Genomic DNA, 21,568 nt, shown 5'->3' with positions numbered 1-21,568 from the left:
AAATGTTTGCTGATTGCTTTAGTTGATCTGATGCAAACCATTCCCATGATTTGAAGAAACGGCACGGTAACAGTGTCTTTGTTTGCTTCTGCTTGTAGATCATTTCATGCCAAAGAATAGGACGAAGAAAATCCCCTGCTAAACCATTTTCTGGTTTACTTCATGCTCCATTCATAAGCCATACAAAAAAGAAGTCGGAATTAAAGGGAAACATTTCGACCATCATCGGGGGTAAGAATCACAACATTTTCAAGGGCACGCAGACTTGAAAGGCAAGCCTCGAAATATTATAAGCACAACGGTATGAGCAGATGCACTATATAAACCTCAAAAGATGCAAAGAGATAAGTGTGCTTGCCTGCTTTCTAATTCCTTCACTACTATAGTAGCTGCTACCACTGCCAAGTCTATCATGAGGTTCACAAAACAATCCCAATTCATTTGTCTGGCCTTGCTCTTCGTGTTGGGAGCTTGGCCTTCCAAATCTGTCGCTCGTACCCTCCAGGATGTGTCCACGTACGAGAGGCATGAGCAATGGATGGCTCAGTATGGACGTGTATACAAGGATGACGCTGAGAAGGAGACGCGTTACAACATATTCAAGGAAAACGTTGCACGCATAGGTGCGTTTAACAGCCAAACCGGCAAATCTTACAAACTCGGTGTCAATCAATTTGCAGATCTGTCAAATGAAGAATTCAAAGCTTCACGTAATAGATTCAAGGGCCATATGTGCTCTCCACAAGCAGGTCCTTTCAGATATGAAAACGTTTCTGCAGTGCCAGCTACCATGGACTGGAGAAAGAAAGGAGCCGTGACCCCCGTCAAGGACCAAGGACAGTGTGGTAAGCGCCCAATTCTTTCCTAGTGAGTACTGATAACAACAACATCTTACAGAGGGATACTTTCTAACTCCTTTTCTTGCGCTGTATCAAAATTTAGGTTGTTGTTGGGCATTTTCGGCAGTGGCGGCAATGGAAGGAATCAATCAGCTCACAACTGGTAAATTGATCTCCCTTTCAGAGCAAGAGGTTGTTGACTGTGACACCAAGGGTGAGGATCAAGGATGCAATGGTGGTTTGATGGATGATGCCTTCAAATTCATTGAACAAAACAAGGGCCTAACAACTGAGGCCAACTACCCATATACAGGAACAGATGGAACTTGCAACACTCAAAAAGAAGCCACCCATGCCGCAAAGATAACCGGGTTCGAAGATGTGCCAGCAAACAGCGAAGCTGCACTGATGAAGGCTGTTGCTAAGCAACCAGTTTCTGTCGCCATTGAAGCTGGTGGATTTGAGTTCCAATTCTACTCGAGTGGCATCTTTACAGGAAGCTGCGGCACTCAACTAGACCATGGTGTTACGGCTGTTGGTTACGGGATCAGCGATGGAACAAAATATTGGCTAGTGAAGAACTCATGGGGTGCACAATGGGGCGAGGAGGGATACATCAGAATGCAGAAAGATATATCTGCAAAGGAGGGACTCTGTGGCATAGCAATGCAAGCCTCTTACCCTTCTGCCTGATCAGATGTTCCAATATCTGAAGACATGTCGGCTACTGCTGTCGACGGTTATTTCTATCATGCATTATAATGTACGTATGCTTAATGCTTTCTGTAATTTCTCCTCCTTTGGCTATGTAATTATATCTCAGAAAGAACTCGTAAAAGTATCTCATACTTTGTAACGTAACGAGTCTGTAATTCTGTATATAATTATTACTTATTTCTATACGAGTAACAGTTACATTGAAGGCATCTAAATATTGAGGAAAAGCACTTACGTTACTAGTGTAAAAGAAGGATGGAGTTGCAAGAATTAGAATTATAAATAAAATAACAAAAAAATAATAATTTGGAAAGGCTGTAGAAAAGGAAATTTTGCTAATATTAAATAAAATTATTATAATCTTAATTGAAAACAAACTAAAAACTAAAAGTATTTAATAGACTAAATTATTTTAATCTTAATCTTAATAACTATTTTATTTTAATGAATTATAAATATATATATATATATTTTTTAAAATCCCTTATAATTAAAAACATTCATGTGCTTGGACCTATATGGGTAAGTCCCTGACTTAAAATAGAGAAGGTCAGACATGCTTACAAGGCTAATTGCATGTGGGCTTGCAAAGTGAGATACATGTGCATGGATTTTTTATTTTTTTTCTATAGGGTAGCACATATGTCTTTTGCCTTTATTTTTTCTTGAGTACGTTGGCTTCCATCCTATTTTTCAATCTTTTTTTTTAGTAATAATTTTATTTTAATATAATACATGATTTTTTTTATCTAATTATTCATGAAGGATCTTCATGGTTCTACATATTCATGGATGAAAATGTAATTTACTTTTTAAATTTAAATTTTATTTTTTGATTTTTTTAAAAAAATCAGGTCATTTCATGTACTTGTTGAGTGGAGAAACTCCTCCACCAAATCCAATTTTTCAGATAAAAGATTTCCCATCCTTAAAAATTTAAGAAATCAAGTCGTTTATCCTTATATACAACCATTATAACAGTACCTTCTCAAGAAAATATATACTGTATATCAGCACCTTGAATAATCAATTTCTGAACATTTGAAAAAAATATGTATATTGTGATTTGGAGAATTTAAAAATTGGGCGGACCTGGACCTACAACATCTATTGTTATGATTTCAAGCAATCAAATCTAAGCTATCATCATATCTATATCTTTCAATTATCGTTGTGGGTCAATGTGCTTTTGTTCTTGTTGATGAGGTAAAGATGACTAATGCAACAAGAAGCTAAAGGCTCACCAATTCGTAGCCCCGTTGTCCCTTCATGTATGTGTGTGCTTTCAGAATCCAAGTCCGATCAACCTAAACTGATTCTGCATCTCTCAGTGCATACTCTGCAGGCATGTACAGCCACTGAACAGAGAGGCAGCTGGAGAAGTTAAGGCCAGAAGTGAATAAATCTTCCCTGCTAATGGAGGGTTGATTACTTTAGAAACAAGTTATTGTTTATTCTTTCATTCTTCTTCAGGGGGAAGCAATTTATATTAATTGTTTTAGCATAATCCATATGATTCACCTTGGATCTATATGTGTAGTAGGACTAGAAAATCATAATCTTGTCCTTTCCCAACTGTTTGATTTCCAGGAAGAGCTATCTTCTACCCTTCTTCTCTCTTCCTTTTTTGATGCGGTCGGCTTTGTGCTGTGAGTAAAAGAAGATTTTTTTTATTCAAATAATGGATTGGCATGTGAGAAATGAAGCTGATGTGGATTTGACATGTCAGTTTGCCTTTCCCTCAAACGTGAAAAGCTATACTTAACAGCAACTACTTCACAATCATGGGTTAATGTTGAGATAATCATTTAAATTGTAAGAAAAAAACAGTTGAAGTATGCTTACCGGTATGGTGCTTGACCTGCTTGAAATCCAGTCACCAACACCTCAGCATTGAAGAGGAGTTTTAATCCATTTGAGCAAATGACTTTTCCTTTGCTGGTTTTTGTCGGGTCTGTCTTATCCTTGCAATTCAACAACTTCCACAATCTAAGAAAAAGCAGCAGCCTCTCTTGGAAGCTTGACGACACTTAATACAAAGGACATGTTATCAAACAACTTTTAAGGATGTAATGGCCACCTTAAAATGTGGTTGATACAACAGAGATGAAAAAAAAAGGAGTGGGGTGGCATAGAAAGCTAAAGTGCCAGCACAAAAAGCTTTATGGACACACCCTCACACAGTCAGCAAATTGAAGAAAAGAAGCCATGCGATGCTTGTTAGGATTTATGACTAAGAACTGTCCCAACTAATCAGAAAAAAATTCTTTATTTTCATGGCCCCATTTGGAAAAAGGTTAGAGATTTTCCAAACTTTTCAAGGGAAAGTATTCCGAGGAAGCAAACTGAAAAAAACAGGATGAGATTTCTCACCTCCTAAGAACAGTCTTCTGGTCATCAATTAACATGCTCTGCCAGCGCTACTGTCATTCTTGATGATGCTAAAACAGAATGATCCCATTCCCAATTTCTTTTTTCTTTCTTTTTTTTTTTAATTCTGGAGCAAATGCCTTGACCTATCAGCTACCATGTTTGAAGTCAATGGCCAATCCCTGAAAAATGACTTTCAGGAAATTTTAAAATTTGACTGAGTTTTTTTTATAGTGATTCAAGAGAGATTAAAAATAAGAACACCAGGGCACAACAATATCTTTTCTTAAAGCAATAGAACATGCCATCATTTCTACATCTGTCCTTGAAATAATCTTTATGAGTCATTATGCGTGCCTTTGTCCTTGTCGATGAGCCATGGGTGAGTCATGCAACCATAAAAAGTTAAAGAGATTCACCAACTATTGGTACCTCTTTATATAGACTTGCAGAATACCAGGTTTGATCAACCTAAGCAGCCTCTACATATCTCTCAAAGCAAAATACACTGGTCTGTTGACATTTGCAGCAGCACCAGAAAAACAGTTCGAGTCATTAATTCCAGGCGTTATCAAATCTTCCCTGCCCATCAAATATGAAGACTTCACAGAAACAAGTTATTGGAATTCCAATCAGATCAGCAGCATATTCTGTTGAGAAGATGCCAAGACTGTTACTTGAAAATGCTGAACAGCGCTATATTCCAACCCCCGCAAATAAATCTCTGACATGCAAGCAAAGTATATTTCTTTCCCCCATTTCCTCTTTTGATCTCCCCTAAAAATGAAGGGAGGCTTTTGTTTACTAATCAGCTAGTCTTATAATATCGCAGATAAAACAGATTCATTGCTTAAGAGGATGAACAAGCTAGGGAAAAAAGCTGACAAATTTGCTCATGGAATCCGAGAGCATGGTAAGTTGTTGGAAATGTGATTCGTGACCAAGAATCATCAAGTTTCCTCTCATTCAACACCTTGCAGATGCTAAATTCATCTCAATTTTGTAACTGCAGTGAAACTGGGGACCAGGATCACTGAAACTCTTATAGGGAAGCTGAGCTTGGGGGCTAGGATTATTAAAGTAGGAGGGGTGAAGAAAGTTTTCAGGCAGCTATTTGGTGTTAGTGAAGGAGAGAGATTGCTGAAGGTTTGCCAATGTTATTTGTCAACCACAGCAGGTCCTATTGCAGGCCTCCTCTTTACCTCTACTGAAAAGATTGCCTTCTGCAGTGAGAGATCGATTAAATTGTCTTCTCCAGAAGGAAAGTTGACCAGGATTCATTATAAGGTAACAAGAAAAATAACGTTACTTCTGTCCCTCCTTCGTCTCGTCTCCCTCTATAGCATCTCTGATCTCTAACATCCAGGAACAATATCAAATTATGCAGGTAGTTATCCCATTAAGAAAGGTAAAGACAGCCAACCAAAGTGAGAATGTGAAGAAGCCATCGGAGAAGTACATAGAAATAGTAACGGTAGATGATTTTGATTTCTGGTTTATGGGTTTCTTCAGCTGTCAGAAAGCTTTCAAGTCTCTTCAGCAGGCAATAACTCAAAAACAGATGAATACAAGCCATTCAACTCTGATGTAGACAGAAGTTTTTTCTCCCTTTTGTTTCATCAAATGTAACTAAATGACATGAGAGGGGTCAACACGATCAGTTGATCAAAGAAAATGTAAAAAGTTGTTCTAAACTATGGGAATTAATGGATCTTGATTTCTCAACCTTCTGGATTAAAACATTAAATGATCTTGGCCAAATGACAACATGTATAACAAGCTAGTTCTCATGTGGTAACAGTCACTCTTGTTGCTCTATGATGTGTCTGCTGTCCACATTAATAAGCACCACCAGTTTAACTCTGCAACTCTGTACATTACTGGATTGGTGCAAACCTTTCTTCCCTTTTTGTGGATTCACTGCAAGAGAATTGCATGGAAGGAAGGTCTTTTACCAAGACCTCCATGATGGCATTCCAGCAGCGCTAAGCTACTTGATGAAGATGGTTTTCTCAAGCCATGAATTAGTCCTAGATTCGCCAAGAGACTGTCGGGTAAAGTAATGCAATGAAAAGGCAGGTGGAGTATTCTGTAATCCTAAATGGACCCTAATTCTTGAGGTTTAGTGGAGCTGAAAGAATACTTTACGAGTGAATCACAGCCTAGCTACCACATGAGCCAACTGACAAAATGATTGCAACTTCTGTTGGCCGTTTCCACAATCAGGAGCAGACCATGACACGTTTCCATTCCTTAACATAGCAGGTAAGAACACTGGTGACATTGTATATCTCTAACAAACTCCAACATTAGGACCCACTCATTCCATCGTGGCTGTAAATTACTATAAATCAGCAAACAACCAAAGCTCCTAATAGATCCATGCACGTGGAGGCAGATTTCTATTCCACGAAATAAATCAGATGGAATCTTGCATAAGAAGCAAGGTAACACCCCTGATACACATCATTGCCTCGAAACCATTTAGTTAGCTGCGCTGTAATGGGTCATATCAATTTTTTATATATACATAGATTTGAAATTTAAAAAAAGAATCAATTCAAAAAACTATTATAGGTAGCTGATGAAACCTGTGATCTAAATTATAAAATCAAGATGATCTCATAGAATGCAAATTAAAACAAATTATAAATTTTAATTTTTAATCAATCCAATATTAAAAGATAAAAAAAATAAACTAAAAAATAAACAAGAAAACCAACACAACAAGCTTAACCCGCGACCCGTGTCATAAGATCATGATAACCCTATAAAAACTTGCAACTCAATTATCAATCAACCCAATGTTAAATGATTAAATCGAAAATAAGATTAAATAAAAAAATAACTTGAGTTAATCAAGGTTAACTTATCAAACCCAGGTTAAAAAATTGAGATAACTCCATAAAAAGCAAATAAAAAAACATTATAAAGTTCAATTCTTAATCAATCCAATGTTGAAGGATGAAATTAAAATCAAATAATTAAAAAAATGACAAAAAAAATCAACCTGGTTAACCCGTAAAACTCGCAATCTGGGTCATAAAATCATGATAATCCTATAGAAAACAAATCAAAAAACAATTATGAAGATCAATTCTTAATCAACTCAATTTTGAATGAGAAAATTGAAAAAAAAATTTAATTAAAAAAAAACTCGAGTCAATACAGCTAACTTGCAAAACTCATGACACGAATCATGAGATTGAGATAACTTCATATAAAGTAAATCAAAACAAATTATAAATTTTAATACCTAGTAGAACCAATGTTAAGAATGAAAAAAAAAACTAAGTTTGAAATTAAAAGGGAAAAAATTACAAAAAAAAAACTAAAAGTCATTAGTAACACACTGTAGCCACACATTTCACTGTTCATTGGAACAATAAAATGATGCTTATATCCTTAGACAAAAAACTTAAAAAGTATAAATTAGGGGTAGAATTGTCTTTTTCAGGAATCTATTAGTTATTGCAAAATTAATTAGAGATAAATTGGTCATGACATCTTTTTTCATAGTAAAATAATTATCCTTCCCTAAAAAAAATATTAAGTTTTTGGCCATAAGCTCTGTTATCTTTTCAAAAATCATTGTACAAAAAAGTTACGGCCATACCTTTGAGAGAAAAAAAAAATGAATATGCACAAAAGGCTTTTTTCCTTTTTTTATTTTTTAAACAGTTAAATTATGAAATTACCAATGAATTAAAAATGGTTTCAATGGTGTTTTAGTCTTTTCATTTTAGTTTTTTTATTTATTTTTTGAATTTTATTAGAGGTTGTTTGGTAATTTTAAGTAATTAAATATTATTAAAAAAAATTATTGATGCGTCAGCTAATGACAAACCTGTACTTTTTAGATGGCGCGTGTAAAGCCATACGATTACCAAAATCATTCATTTACAAAGACGATGTGAGCAGCTAGCCATCCTCTTTTCATCAATATGGCATGCGCTATAGATTGGGCTGCAGTGAAGTTTTTTTATTTTCTTTTTCTATTCTCTCTCATGCCCTTGAAATTCATGTCAACCCTTTCCAAAAACAATTGTGTTCTCCAGTTTATAATTTTATTAAATTGTTTTTTATTTTTTTAATTACTTTTTATTTTGCTTTCAACGCTTTTTAAAGTTAAGCTTTTTTTTTTTTAATTTTTTCCCTTTGTATGTTACTCCATTTGATTTTTATATACAATTTGTTTCTTCTATTTTTTATTGCTCTTTTTTTATGTTATATAAACTTTTCTTGATTAACTTTTTTTTTCATTTTTTCCCTGTGTATGTTACTCCATTTTATTGCATTTGTTTTTTTATCCAATTTTGGTTCTCATTTTTTATTACTTTTTTAATATCATTTTCTTGATTTATCTTTTTTTTCCCTTCACCATTTTATTTTATTTTGTTTTTTTATCCAATTTTGATCCCTATTCTTTCAATTATATATTTTTTAATCATTTTCTTAATTTATTCTGTTTTCCGATTTAGCTTCTAATTATTTTCTTTCATTTTATTTTCACTATTTGATAGTTTTAAATTTTTTTTTGTTGGAAAATTTACCTTGTCATTTTTTCATGATTGTCTTCCTACATGGTAATCCTTGTCTAATGACCCGGGTCCGATTAAGTTTGGCATTTTTTGGAGGTTGTTTATTAAAAACTAATATTTTTTTTCAAATTATTATTTGACATTTGGTTATTGGACCATTAACTTCATTGATTGTTCCACTTTCCTTTTGTTGAGGTATCTCAATTTTATATCTCAAGTAATAAGTTAGTTGAGTTAACTTAGTTTGACTCAGATATCTTCCCTGTATTTTTTATAAGGTTAATTTTTTTTTTTAATTTTATCATTTGACATTAAATTATTAGCCTTCAAACTTTGTGATTTTTTTTTTATCTTCTTTTTATTAGGTTATCTTAAATGCAAGTTAGTCATGTTTGCCCAGGTTTTTTTTTTCAATATTTTTTATTTTAATTTGATTTTTTTGCTAGGTCTTTCTTTTGGAAGTTAAATTTTTTTTTATCACAATCATATGTCATGAGTGAGGGGTTGGTCGAGTTGACTCGGGTTTTTTTCCCTCAATTTTTTCTTTACGATATTGATTTTTTTTTTCAATTTTATCATTTGACATTAAATTATTGGCCCTTGACCTTTGTTATTTTTAGCTGTTCTTTCTATTAGATTATTTTGAGAGCATGCAAGTAAAGTTAACCTATTTTTTTTTTATTTTAATCTCATATAATCTTTTTTTTTATTTTAATCTCATATAACAAGGTGTAAGCTAGTCAAGTAACTCATATTGACTTAATTTTTCTTCTTCAACGTTATATTTTTTAAAATTATTTTATTTTTTCATTCATATTTGATTTATATTTTTTAAAATTATTTTATTTTTTCATTCATATTTGATTATTAGACTGTGTTTTGCAATTTCTTTTTGCTTTTCCTTTTGTGGTTTATTTAAATTTTATATCTTGAATCACGTGTTGATAAAATTATCCTGGATTTGAATTTGCTTGAATTGTTGTTGCCTAGACTCTCTTTTCACATTAAAAATAATTTAACTCGATCCATGACATAACACAGGTCATCTATCTAATTTCTCACCCAAAAAAAAAAAAAAACTTAGCATTTTATTGTACCAAGGCATTTAAATATATGTTGATTAATAATAATTCTCCCGGTAGCAGAACTGTTTCTAGGCATCATGTTTGTTATCAAAAACTAATATGAACTAGACATACTACTTGATCCATGTCATGCCTTCGATAACTTCCACCAAGTACACACCAAAAATCGAACTTCCAACATCTCAACCTTCAGTTCATCTTAAAAAAGAAAAAGGAAAGGCAAGATTCTCCAAAATTCCTACACAGCACATGTCAGACTTCATAATTGCAGTCAAGAAAAGAAATCTCCAATATGAAGCATCAGAAAGAGATAATTGTGGGATCAAAGCATACTAACATATCAGAATCCATAACTCTGAAGATGAAGGAAACATCTTTCAACAGCCATCTTACACAGCCGGAAGATGTAGAAAGAGAAAACAAGAGGATAAGAAAGATAGACGCACAAACAATAGAGGAAACAGTGTGCATGCATAAGATGCATAACCATTCTGGCGATGACCATGCAAATGTCCTCATTCTGGTATCCTAACTGATCTGTGCAGGAGAGCATTATATAGGAGTTATTGCAGAAAGAATATCCCCAGAGTTCCAAACTATTGAAATCAATGGTCTCACAGTAGAACGTCTGGCTCATTTAAACTTCCATTGAAATTCACTTTACAGCAGTCAGGGAACTGCAATCCAACCTCATCACAACCTGACTTGGTAATGTGCGGGCAGGACCTTACATCAAGGTATTCCAAAGAGTTGCATTTATCCAAAAGCATGCCTATCCCAGTCACTGTGATCTTTGGGCAGCTACTGATTTTCAAAACCTTTAGCCTCATTTCGGTTTCCATAGCCCCTAAACCATGAAAGACAGCATCTGTAACCTCCCCGCAGCACCCAATATCAAGAGCCTCCAGGTTTCTGCACTTAGTGAGGATGAAGCTTATTGACGAGTTTGAGATGTTTAAACACCAGTCCATGCGCAAGTTCTTCAAACTGCTTTGACAGGAAGTGGCCAAGGATTTTATAGACTCATCAGAGATGTCTCTACAGCCACCAATGATGAGGGTTTCCAGATTTTTGCAAAACTTGGCCAGAGATAAAATAGACTTGTTCCCAACTCTAAAACAATCCATCAGCTTTAGTGTCTTCATGAAAGATGAGCATGCCTCTGAAACAGTGGAAACCCCACTGTCCCCCACATTACTGCATTTATTGATATCTAAGAAATGAATCTGCCGGCATCCACTGACAAGATCTGCAAGTCCACAGTCAGTTATGCTGGTACAACCTTGCAGGCCCAACTCTTCTAGATTTGGACAGTTCTTAGAAAGAGCTTTTAGTACTTCATCAGTAACAAGTTTGCATCCATCAAGATGCAGGCTTCGCAGACCTTGACTGCCCTCAGCAACAGCTGACAATCCCTTGTCTGTTAGCTTTCTGCAATAGGATACATTCAAGGACTGTAGAGATGAAAGACCACCTCCAATTGATGACATTCCCTTATCTGAGATACCTGTATCACATTTCTAAAACAGCTAAGCCAGTATGCAGAGTGAGCGTGTTCAAAATAAAAATTGTATAAAAATGAAGACGATTTAAAAAATGCACCAAATATTTCACCATGCAATGCTGATGTTTATGGACAAAAACTCTCATCCTTGTTCAATCACAGCAAGTAGGAATGAAAAGAGAGCATCTAGTCATGCTTATTTGTAAGGGAATCCATGGCAATATTAGTATTGCATCATGGTGAAGGTTCAGCAAAGGACCAAAATAACACCATATGAGTGAGTTCAAAACCTAAAAATACATCTTTAACAGGATTAATCATTATTTTTTTATGATTTCACAAACAGAAAATAGGGAAGACTCAGCAAACAGAAAATTTACTGGCTTTTCAGCTTCTCAATATTGTAAATTAATCTCCAATTGTTACATCAATCACAAATACATGAAAATGCAGAGCCATCAAGAGAAAAAGAAAAGACAACCATGTTTCGAATTCAGCAATATTGAGTCTTTATCAGTAAGCCTATTATAGGAATCTAATCGTTTTCAAAGAAGCTTAACCTATTTTCAATCAAATCACCATGTCAAAGACACAAAAGAATAACTACGAAGTTTCTCCGATGATCATGTTTTCCATCAAATATTAAAAAAAAAAAAGAAACTCCTAAACCCTCTAAATATACCATGAAGATCACCAAAACAGTTACCTTTACCCTCAAAATCATGCAGCTCAATCCAATTAAAAAAAAAAAAAAACTCTTTTCATCATTGCCACATTAACACACAAAAACCCACTAAAGCACCAAAGTCTCTCCACAAAATGAATCCTCCAAACTCCATGGAAACGAAATAAACAAACCCTTTTTGCATCCAAATTTAAAGAAACAAAAACATAAACTAGATAAGTGATTTTACCTTTACAATTCTGCAAATTCAGGACCTTTAAGCATCTAAAACCATCAGCAATAACAGCAAGATCAGAATCAGTAACACCAGGATAGAAAGACCTTGAAACAGACTGAGACAAGTCCAATTCAATCAATCTAGAAAACCTAGCAGCCATCTTTTGAAGCATGTGAGGTCCAGCTCTAGCAGCAAGTCTCTTCCTTCCATTACTCTGCAAACCTAACCATCTCTTACAAACCAGCCCAAATATCTCCTTGTCCTTATCATTCTCTAGCTTTGATAATATTGATCTTAGTTCATCATCTGTTAATTTCTCATTTATGCAAATAGAAGCCATTGAAGGTGGGTTTTTTTGGAGGTGGGATTATGGGATTTAGATTAAAAGAAGAAACTTGATGTTTGTTTGATTTTGCTATGCTTGTGTTGTGGTAAAAGTGGGATGAGGACGAGGATGCTAATGAATGAAGGAGAAGAGGTTTTTTTTTTTTTTAAAAAAAAAAAAGGGTTTGACAGTCGAAAGAGTTATGTTCTATAGAGTGGAAGTTGAAAGTACAGATAACATGCCTCGTTGTCTTCTTGCTAGGTCGGGTCGGGTCGGGTTGTTGTTTTTCTTGTAATTGTTTTTTATGGGAATTTTTTAAGAAAATATCTTCTTTTTTTTTAATGAGAAATTGAGAAAATATAAAAGAAATTTGTTATTATTATGAACTACAATTTAAGTGGAAGTTTAACTTTCTTCTAACGCCTAACACTAACAATTGATAGCCTGAATTCAGTTAAAAATTTGTAGCTTTTCATTGCACTGTTTCTTTTTTACTTGAATCATAAATCTTTTTGCCAACCAAATATTTTTTTATAAAAAAAATATTGAAAATAAGCCAAATAAAAATTAGACCTGGTAACACTAAAATTCAAAATAAAAAAAAAGGCCTCTGAGAATAAAATTCTCATTCACATTCCCACCAGTTGTTAGGGTTAGGTTTTTTTTATTAGATTAGGAATTTACTGATTTTTGTTAAATTAAATGTAAACTATGTTCATTAGATTGAAATTATCCCTAAATAGTGTCATTTACAATTTAGAATTACATGTAATTTACAGTTAATTTAAACCAAAATCTAAAAGAAAAAAACATAACCTAATTCATTGTTTTTTTTAATAACATAACCTATCAACTAAATGATGCATTTTATATATAATTAATAGTTAATTGATCTCTAATGGAACTACGTTATTCTTACAAATAAATTATTTAGGGTTGTGTTATTTTATCAAATATTTTTAATCACCCTACTATTTTTTTTAAAAGGGAAAAAAAAGAACTTTTTTTTAAAATTTACGTGGGTGTTCGGGCTAGCTTGCGTGCGTCATGACTAATCTCACGGTCCACTGAACACCCTGCAAACCCAGTGAGCATATAAAACATCGCGAGGATGACAGGTGTTTACATGAAAACTCAAATCCAGAAACAGGAGAAGAAGACAAAGCCCTCCCACTACCAGATCAAGACCCTAAATGCAAAAGAACCTCTTTTTAAAAGCCCATGTAGTTGGTTAAGTAACTACCACACACATACCATCCTGTTGTCTTGTTAGAAGAAGGCACAAAGGCAAAGCTGTTCTCCGTTTCTCTCCACTTAAAACCTTGATAATGGTAGCTAGTAGTGGCTCTCGCATTTCACATCATAATTCTTACAGGAGGAATTGTAGCCCTAGGAAAGTTTGATGCTCTTCACGGTGGTCATCGAGAACTTGCAATTCAAGCATCAAAGGTTGGAGCCCCATTTCATCTATCATTTGAAGGAATATGGTAGAAGTTATTGGTTGGGAGAATGATGTATTTTAACTTGTGATAATAAGTAATTTTAGATAGTTAAATGTACGTCTGTTATCACTAAATTAAATTTTGTTTTAGATAGATTATGTGGATGGTTTAATAAATATATTTATAAATCATAGAGATAGATCTAAGTCTAAGAGAAGATTTAATCGTACTAAACCAGAATAATAAATTAAAATAATTATAAATTTTAATTCGATCATTAAACTATACTGTAATTTTTATAAGAGTTTCTAAATCATGTTTATGTTGAAATAGCATGGAATTACCTTTTTTTTCTTTATAATTTTAGATTTTTATTTTGTTTCGTCTGTCCTATTTAAGCTTTGTAAACTTCTAAAAGACAGGGGATTAGAGGATTGTTATTATAGAAAAAATAAAATCTAGAGGTTCGCATCTGCAGCTCCTTTTTCTTATTGAAATTCATGTGTTTTTTTATTTGTTTATTGTTTTCTTTAGCTTACCCTGTAACATAGCCAAGCTTAGGTGACCGTTTGTTCCTTTGTTTGCATGTACAGTTTCTTGTGTTTGGTTGTATGGAAAGCTTTCCTATCCCTTCAATTTTTGCAGCTGTTACCTGTTGAGTTTGAGATGCTTGCTCTTTATTTTTGTATCTCGTGGATTATAGTTGATTGTTTTGTTTTTACTGGAAATCTTGTGTGATGTTTCCATAGAATTACAGTTCATTGACAGTTTGAAGGTTGCAATCTTCATCGTGGTTGTACTGTTAAATGACTCCTTTGGTGGAGCAAACATGTGCTCTGTCCTAATTCTTGCTCTTGGTGCTTTTTCAAGCTTCTTATGATATGCATGGTGTCTTAAATCTCACCATCTTTAAAGATTTCCAGGATAATTTGAAGCAAGTTTGAGTTGGAAACCTAGTCTAAATAGCTAAGCTCACAAATAGTTTTCAAATTAGTCCAATATGCGCGCGATGTACCATGGTGTTCCAGAGTGGTTTTTCCCCACATTTTGCTTGGAATCAATTTTCTAATTTGAAGGAGAGTATTGATAAACTTTGCTGAAACATGCATGTGGTGGTGCACTGGTAGTGGTGGATTCAGGGGGGAAGTGGTATAATTGGCAAGCCGGAGGATCATTCAAACAAACGATGGTTGGTAACTCCTTGTGGAATGGTGTTTTTGACTCATCATATTGTGTTTTAATAGAATTAGTCTCTTGCGGAAGGAAGAGCAGTCGTTGACAAGTGAAATTGGAATAGTTTTTGTAAGCCTGCAAACCATGTACAACATATCACAGTTCTTTTTCTCTGTTTTGCACACTTTTCGAGAATAAACTTCACCACTTTCATTGCTGAAGAAATTCCCAATAGTGATTGATCAATTGAAGACACTGTTTACGATGTCAATTTACAGTGACGATCTTATGATGATGATTTTATATACTTCCTGGACAGGGCGCCCGTAGTTGCCAAAGGTGACCGGAGTAGAGTTCTTTCTTCTTGGGCTCCATACTGTGGCAATCTGGTTCCAGCAGAGGTCCAAATTGAATTTTCAAGTGTTCGACATCTCACCCCACGCAATTTGTTGAGAAGCTCTCCAAGGAGCTTGGAGCTGTGGCAGGTGAACTAAAATTACTTTGCTGCCTTTCTTTTTGTCCCTTCTGTAATGTGAATACCTGCATGTGATAATCATATAATAGAAGTTTTGAATCTTACTGGTTGACTCTGGCAGGGGAAAACTACAGGTTTGGATATAAAGCTGCTGGGCGAGGCTGTGCGAAGGGCAAGGCTTGTGGGCTTACATTACAAGCTCAGTAATGGACAAGAATCAAGATCACAGAAGCATGAATTCATCCACCCGTGTTCGTCAGGCTTTAGCTATAGGAGATGTGAACTACGTGTCAGAACTTCTTGTTCATCAGCATCGTCTCATATCGACGGTGGGAGACCAGAAAGAACTAGCTAAAACCAGCAGTGGATGGAGAATCTCCTTTCCAAAGTCCTATCTATCGAATCTGCGAGAGGTAAAAGGGATCAGAATAAATAAAGATTTCTTGGTGTGATCAAACTCATCTTCAACAATCCAAAGAATCTCTTATGGGCATCCATGAAAGGCTAAGAACAAGACACCTTGTCCCTTGTCTTCCTGCTCACCCTTCCATTCAGAATCTCTGGTTGGAATATCCAAATGGGATATTCTAGAAACCATTCTCGTCTTGCAAGCCACCCGCTTCCTTTTCTTCCTCGCACTGCTTCCTTTCCTTTTAGAAAATCTCTACTTATCTTAGGCAGATAGCTTTTACATGGCAAAGCATCTCTATTTCTTTGGGCTCAAAGGCTACCACATTCTTGTTTTTTTTTAAAAAAAAGAAAGAAATTATATGATATTTTAAGAGGGGAAATTATATCTGAATTCTTTAAAAATAATAAAAATATGTCTCTTTCGTTTGATAAATTATTCTTTAATTCCCTGATTCTTATCGCCTCTCTCAAATTACTGCCACATTAATTATATATCTTAGTTTTTTTTTTTTGGTTAAAGTTTATATATCTTAGTTAAAAAGGGCAAAATCAAAAAGTGACCCTAATTTATATAGAAAAAAATGAAAAAAATAAAAATCCCTAAACTAAACAAATAAAAATAAATAAATAAATAAAGAGGAGTTACGGTATCCAGGAAAAATATATTTAAAGCCACCCCAACAACGCCACCACCATACCCCCACAAATCAAAAATCTCTCTCCCTCTCTCCCTCCTAAATTCAAGGACACATTCCTGTCTTCGCTCTCTTTAATTGAGAGAACAAGAAGCAAACTCAATTGCCATTCACACCGACTCTTTCTCAGGTCTCTCTCTCTCTCTCTCTCGATGTATTATTTCCTTCCTTCTTGCTCGCTTTCCTTTCTCTTGCTTATTGTGAATTTTTGTTTTTTGCCTTCAACGTTCGGATTATCATTAAATTTCGAGCAAAATCTTGAAACGTTTCAATCTGTTTTCATGTTTTTTGTTCAAAAAAGCATTACTTTCAATGGCCATGGGTTGTTTTTTAAACGAAAGACCAAGACTTTACAATCAAAACCTCTATATTCTCAATTGGGTTTTCTTGTTTTTCATTCATTGAAAGAAAGAAAGATTGTTTTGAATAAGAACTCCGAGTTTTTCGTTCGAGTCATGGCCGAGTTAGCTCGCTTTCAATCAAGGTCGGTATGGCCACAAGGGTTTTTTATGCTCTGGTCTCTGTCCCCTGAGTCTGACCTGTCAATTTTTTATGGCAGCCTCGTGTTCCTATGCAGCTTTTAGGTCCACCGGTGTATAGTTAATTCAACTTTCCAATCCTGCCCTCGGAACTCTCTCTTATTACCCCTACCCTGGACTTCTCCTCCTTTTCTCGTAGGGACAAGACTGTCTCTTAGCTCTGCCCACTTTGGCCTCCTAACTAGCCGGAGAGAATTTATCACCACATATCTATCAATCACCATCCTTGTAAACCACAAGGCAGCACCACGTGGCGAGTTCTTACTGGTTGCTCCATATTTGAAAACTTAGTTTGGTTCCATCTTGTCATTCTGCCCCCTGTTAGTGTTCCCTCGGTTATGGTTTTGGCTGTGTTTGTATTTGAAAAATCTTTATTTATTTATTTTCTTTAAATTAGTTTTTTTAATGTTTTTTTTAAAAGATTATGTTAAAAATAAATTTTAAAAAATATATAATTTCAATGAATTTTCAAATACAAAAACATTTAAAAGCAATTAACATGTCCGTTTTGTGCTAGCAGGAACGCGTTTTGAACTGGTAAAAGAAGCCTCTTGTTTGGTGTCTAACGTTTGATCAATCGGGCTGTCAAAAGAGAACTATTTTTGACAGCCCGAATACAGCTTCAAAGACCCTTTACAAAGAATAAGGTAAACAACATCAATAGAATATTCCATCTTTGACTATTTCTATGATTTTTGAATGAGCATGGATATTTATTCTCCTGTTTGGTTTTAAATAGTTTTCATGGAATTGTTCTTATTACTGTGCAGGTGATTGATTATTTAACATACAATACCTGGTTTTCGGGTTGTGACCAAAGTTGAAATTCGGTTGCTTGACTGGATTCTTGGCCTTTTGTTGTGTAGATTGTTGTTATATCGGATTGTGTGCTTATGAGAGGTTTTCTTCTTGTTTATTCAGTATGAGTTCCTTGTGTGGAATGCTTCAAAGACCAGTGATTGCAGCAGCTGCAGCAGCTTTAGCTTCTGTTTCTGTTGATTTTTCTGATAAACTCCAATCTTTTAGATCATTTGATTCTTGTTCTACCTCGGAACAGTCTAGTTCTTTATTGTCTAATTCAGTTCAAGATTCAAACTTTTCAAGGGTTTCTCACAGTTCAGTTTCTAAGCTTGCATCTTTGTCGTTCGTAACTAGGATTCAGATTCCTGTTCCTAAATTAAACTTGGCAGTCCTGGATGTGAGCCAAAACTTTGTTCCGAGTACGTTAGGTTTTTCTGTTGCTTCCTCTCCTCTTTTTGTTAGTCTGTATCAGTCTGCGGAGTTGGCCAAAGGGCCAAAACCAAGTGCATTTAAAACCACCAATATTCCTACATCCTCTCCTGATATTTTGTATAGATGGCATTTGCCCGAGCCTAGTACTATTGATGTTTCTGGGTCTTCTGATTGTTTATCAGAAAAGTCCAGGACAGTGGTAGTTTTGTTAGGGTGGTTAGGATCAAAGCAGAAACATCTAAAGAAATATGCTGAGTGGTACACTTCGAGGGGATTTCATGTCATTACTTTTACTTTTCCAATGGCCGAGATTCTTTGTTACCAAGTTGGTGGGAAAGCGGAACAGGACATTGACTTGCTTGTGAACCATCTGGCTGATTGGTTGGAAGAGGACAGGAAGAACCTGGTTTTCCATACTTTTAGCAATACCGGATGGTTAACGTAAGCTCTCTCTCTCACACAGGCATCTACGGTGACCATTTTTTTTCCTTGTTCTTTATGTAACCTCTTGGCCAGTTGGCCTGACATGCTTGGTTTGATAAACTGTTTTGCAGGTATGGAGTTATACTTGAGAAGTTTCAGAAACAAGATCCTTCCTTAATGGGAAGGATTAGGGGCTGCGTCGTGGACTCTGCTCCTGTTGCTGCCCCAGATCCTCAGGTAAATGTTGCTTGCTGTTTTCATTGTTTTGTTTTGACAATAAAAAGAATATATTGTTGGGAATGGTGGAGGAGATGAAAATCTTTTTATTTTTTTCCTCTCTGAATGTCTTGTGTTTTTTTCTATCATGTTTACCTGTCTTTAATGGAGGTGTTGTCTGTGATGATTGGTGTTGTAGCTGGCAAACCTTTGAAAACCCTGGCTTGTTTCATTTTACATTTTAAGTTTATGATCAACTTTTTCATTGGAATTGAGCTCTTCCATACGCTAGTTGTATGATCATGCTATTGATAACCACCCTTCCATTTTCATCTGCTTGCCATCTATATTTTATTGTGTCCATTGTTTGTTGCTTCTGTTCACTGAACTTGGAAATTTCTATTTTGCCATAATGCTAGTTGTACGATCATGTTGTTAAGAGATGCAGCTGCATGATTGGATCAAATTTTTTTCTCCAACTTGGCAGCAAATATTGTTGGACGGGTGGACCTTCAAACAAAGGCTTAATTTATATGCTGCTTTATGTATTATAAGTATATCTTTTGGTTGACTATTATTGACTCTGTTCTTTCAATTCTTGGTTTTTTTCTTCAAGTTCTAGCTTCATGTTTTATATTTGCACATGCTCTCTGCCACTCAGGGGTGGAGCTAGGAATTTTAGTTTGGGAGGGCCAAATTAGAGAGAATTTTAGGGGGTTCGAAATTTAAAATTTTCTATTTGTAGGACTAAAAATCTAATTTATTGAAGGTGGGAGCTTTTTTCTTGCAGGGCCCCAGCCCTTGCCCGCCCACCCCAATTCCGCCCCTGCTGCCACATCCCTCCTTAATTTATTATGGTTAGGAGATAGTGTTCTGATTCACAGAATATAATTTATTGGCAACATTTGTTAATGTTAATTGACTATTATTGGTCTGATTATATATCAGCGGATTCTGTGCTTTTGTGAGATCATGTTATCGGTGATCAAATATATGATCAGAAGTTGGGATGCTTTCGGCTCTGAGTTCATATGGTCCTGTTTGTTCCCTTGTTTAGGTCTGGGCTTCAGGTTTCTCTGCAGCTTTCCTGAAAAATCATAGTATTGCAACAAGAGTGCATACGAGCTCAAAAGAATCAGATGTGGAGGTACTAGTTGGCAGCAAAAAACTTGTGGAACCCAAGCCTGCAATAACTGAATCAGCTTTATTAGCAATTCTGGAAAAGTTCTTCGATGTGATCTTGAACCTTCCTACAGTGAACAGGTAAATATTCTCTTATCAACGAAGGAAAAATCTGAAACCATACATTGATACATGCTTAATAATGCAATCCTTATCATTACTGCCATCGATAAATTCTCCATGACTGGAAGCTTATACACCTTTCTCTCTATAACACTGCAGGAGGCTCTCGGATGTGCTAAGCTTATTATCATCAGGACAACCAAGCTGTCCACAGTTATATATTTATAGTTCTGCGGATAGAGTCATTCCTGCAGGGTCTGTGGAATCATTCATAGAGGAGCAGCGAAGAGCGGGGCATGAGGTCAGGGCCTGCAACTTTGTTTTCACACCTCATGTTGATCATTTCAGAAATGACCCAAAACTCTATACAACCCAGCTCAGCCAGTTTTTAGATGACTATGTGCTTACTCGTTGCAAGTGTTCTTAAATGAAACTGCTGCGGCGATTATTTTAACCCAAATTCTTTTCCCCACTTATCACATTATACAGCTCAGATTCTTTTTCATCCAATAGATGTCGAATACAGCTGACAAAATTACTTCCTTGCATTGCTATGCCACAAAGTCCTTCCTTTGCAGGTATATCTTTCTGCATTGAATAGCAGAATACTTTTAATAAAACATCACTTATACGAGTGATTCATGAATCCAAAGTTATGTAGGACCAAAATAAACACAACAGCGAGAGAACTAAATGAAATTTTTATGTAAAGAATTATTTAAGTATTATTATCAAGGTTTACACACAAGATTGAATAGTTTAAAATATCGTATTCATTACTTGGCTGTGCAAATAGATTGTATTTAACTAAAAAAAATACAAGGTCAAAAGCTTTCAAAAGATCTATTAATTTCATAATCCCTCAAAAAATCTTCATGTTTTTAAATTGGACAGATAAGTTATGAGTGGGGTTCACATTATTAAATAATGTTGAAACTTTGTTGAAATTTTATTAACATATAAGCTTTAACATGTAACATTAACATGTTTTAAACAAAGTGTGGATGAATAATAAATGGATCTTAAAGAACTCTTGGTTGGTATATTTTAGTAAAATTCAAAATCTTTAAAAGAATTTTATCCCACATACAAAATGAACAAATTTTTCTTGGTGTTTATATAATGAGAATTTAAAATTGATCTAAAAAACAACCTAAATTTTCAGAGAAAAACCGGGAAAGTTTCTAAACAAAGTTGGCTTTGAGCTTAAAACCCACACATGTGCATGCGAGCTTGACTCGAGCTTGGGCTTTAAGCTGAGTTTAGATTTATTATAAAATAATAATTTTGGCTACTAAATTTTTTTTCATCAACTAAAATTTAGACTTTAGCTTGGTCTAAGAAGAATTATTTTTTTCAGCCCATTAATTTATCCAGTCCATGAAAGAAAAAATCGTATTAGTTTTTTTTATAACATGTTTAACAGTACTTAA

The 21,568-nt window shown here is 34.9% G+C and overlaps 4 protein-coding genes and 1 pseudogene across 5 annotated transcripts; 4 read left to right on the top strand and 1 right to left on the bottom strand.

Annotated features, from left to right (window-relative positions):
- Positions 1-373: 373 nt before the first annotated feature.
- Positions 374-1,587, top strand: LOC133693375 (senescence-specific cysteine protease SAG39-like). Its single transcript, XM_062114579.1, has 2 exons — positions 374-845; positions 943-1,587. Exons 1-2 carry the CDS (start codon positions 413-415, stop codon positions 1,530-1,532), a joined length of 1,023 nt encoding a protein of 340 aa, XP_061970563.1. The 5' UTR covers positions 374-412; the 3' UTR covers positions 1,533-1,587.
- Positions 1,588-4,294: 2,707 nt separating this feature from the next.
- On the top strand, positions 4,295-5,651 carry LOC133695339 (GEM-like protein 7). The gene is made up of 4 exons (XM_062117281.1): positions 4,295-4,666; positions 4,759-4,839; positions 4,939-5,213; positions 5,314-5,651. Exons 1-4 carry the CDS (start codon positions 4,522-4,524, stop codon positions 5,515-5,517), a joined length of 705 nt encoding a protein of 234 aa, XP_061973265.1. The 5' UTR covers positions 4,295-4,521; the 3' UTR covers positions 5,518-5,651.
- A 4,166-nt stretch (positions 5,652-9,817) lies between these two features.
- LOC133695442 (F-box/LRR-repeat protein 4) lies at positions 9,818-12,483 on the bottom strand. The gene is made up of 2 exons (XM_062117448.1): positions 11,971-12,483; positions 9,818-11,059 (listed from the first exon to the last, which is right to left on the bottom strand). The coding sequence occupies exons 1-2, from the start codon at positions 12,296-12,298 to the stop codon at positions 10,167-10,169; spliced, it is 1,221 nt and encodes a 406-aa protein (XP_061973432.1). The 5' UTR covers positions 12,299-12,483; the 3' UTR covers positions 9,818-10,166.
- Positions 12,484-13,394: 911 nt separating this feature from the next.
- LOC133694845 (FAD synthetase 1, chloroplastic-like) lies at positions 13,395-16,217 on the top strand (annotated as a pseudogene).
- Positions 16,218-16,353: 136 nt separating this feature from the next.
- On the top strand, positions 16,354-20,683 carry LOC133695441 (uncharacterized). Of its 2 annotated transcripts, none has more exons than XM_062117447.1 (6): positions 16,354-16,609; positions 17,539-17,665; positions 17,940-18,692; positions 18,806-18,911; positions 19,948-20,153; positions 20,295-20,683. In XM_062117447.1, exons 3-6 carry the CDS (start codon positions 17,941-17,943, stop codon positions 20,560-20,562), a joined length of 1,332 nt encoding a protein of 443 aa, XP_061973431.1. In that variant the 5' UTR covers positions 16,354-16,609; positions 17,539-17,665; position 17,940; the 3' UTR covers positions 20,563-20,683. The 2 variants fall into 2 exon arrangements, with proteins under 2 accessions (XP_061973431.1, XP_061973430.1); XM_062117446.1 differs by having other exon boundaries at positions 17,789-18,692.
- Positions 20,684-21,568: the final 885 nt, after the last annotated feature.

Source organism: Populus nigra, chromosome 5 (genome assembly GCF_951802175.1).
Source record: "Populus nigra chromosome 5, ddPopNigr1.1, whole genome shotgun sequence".
Lineage (NCBI taxonomy): Eukaryota > Viridiplantae > Streptophyta > Magnoliopsida > Malpighiales > Salicaceae > Populus > Populus nigra.
The sequence above is the reverse complement of the archived record's forward strand: the minus strand, read 5'-3'. Positions and strand labels throughout refer to the sequence as shown.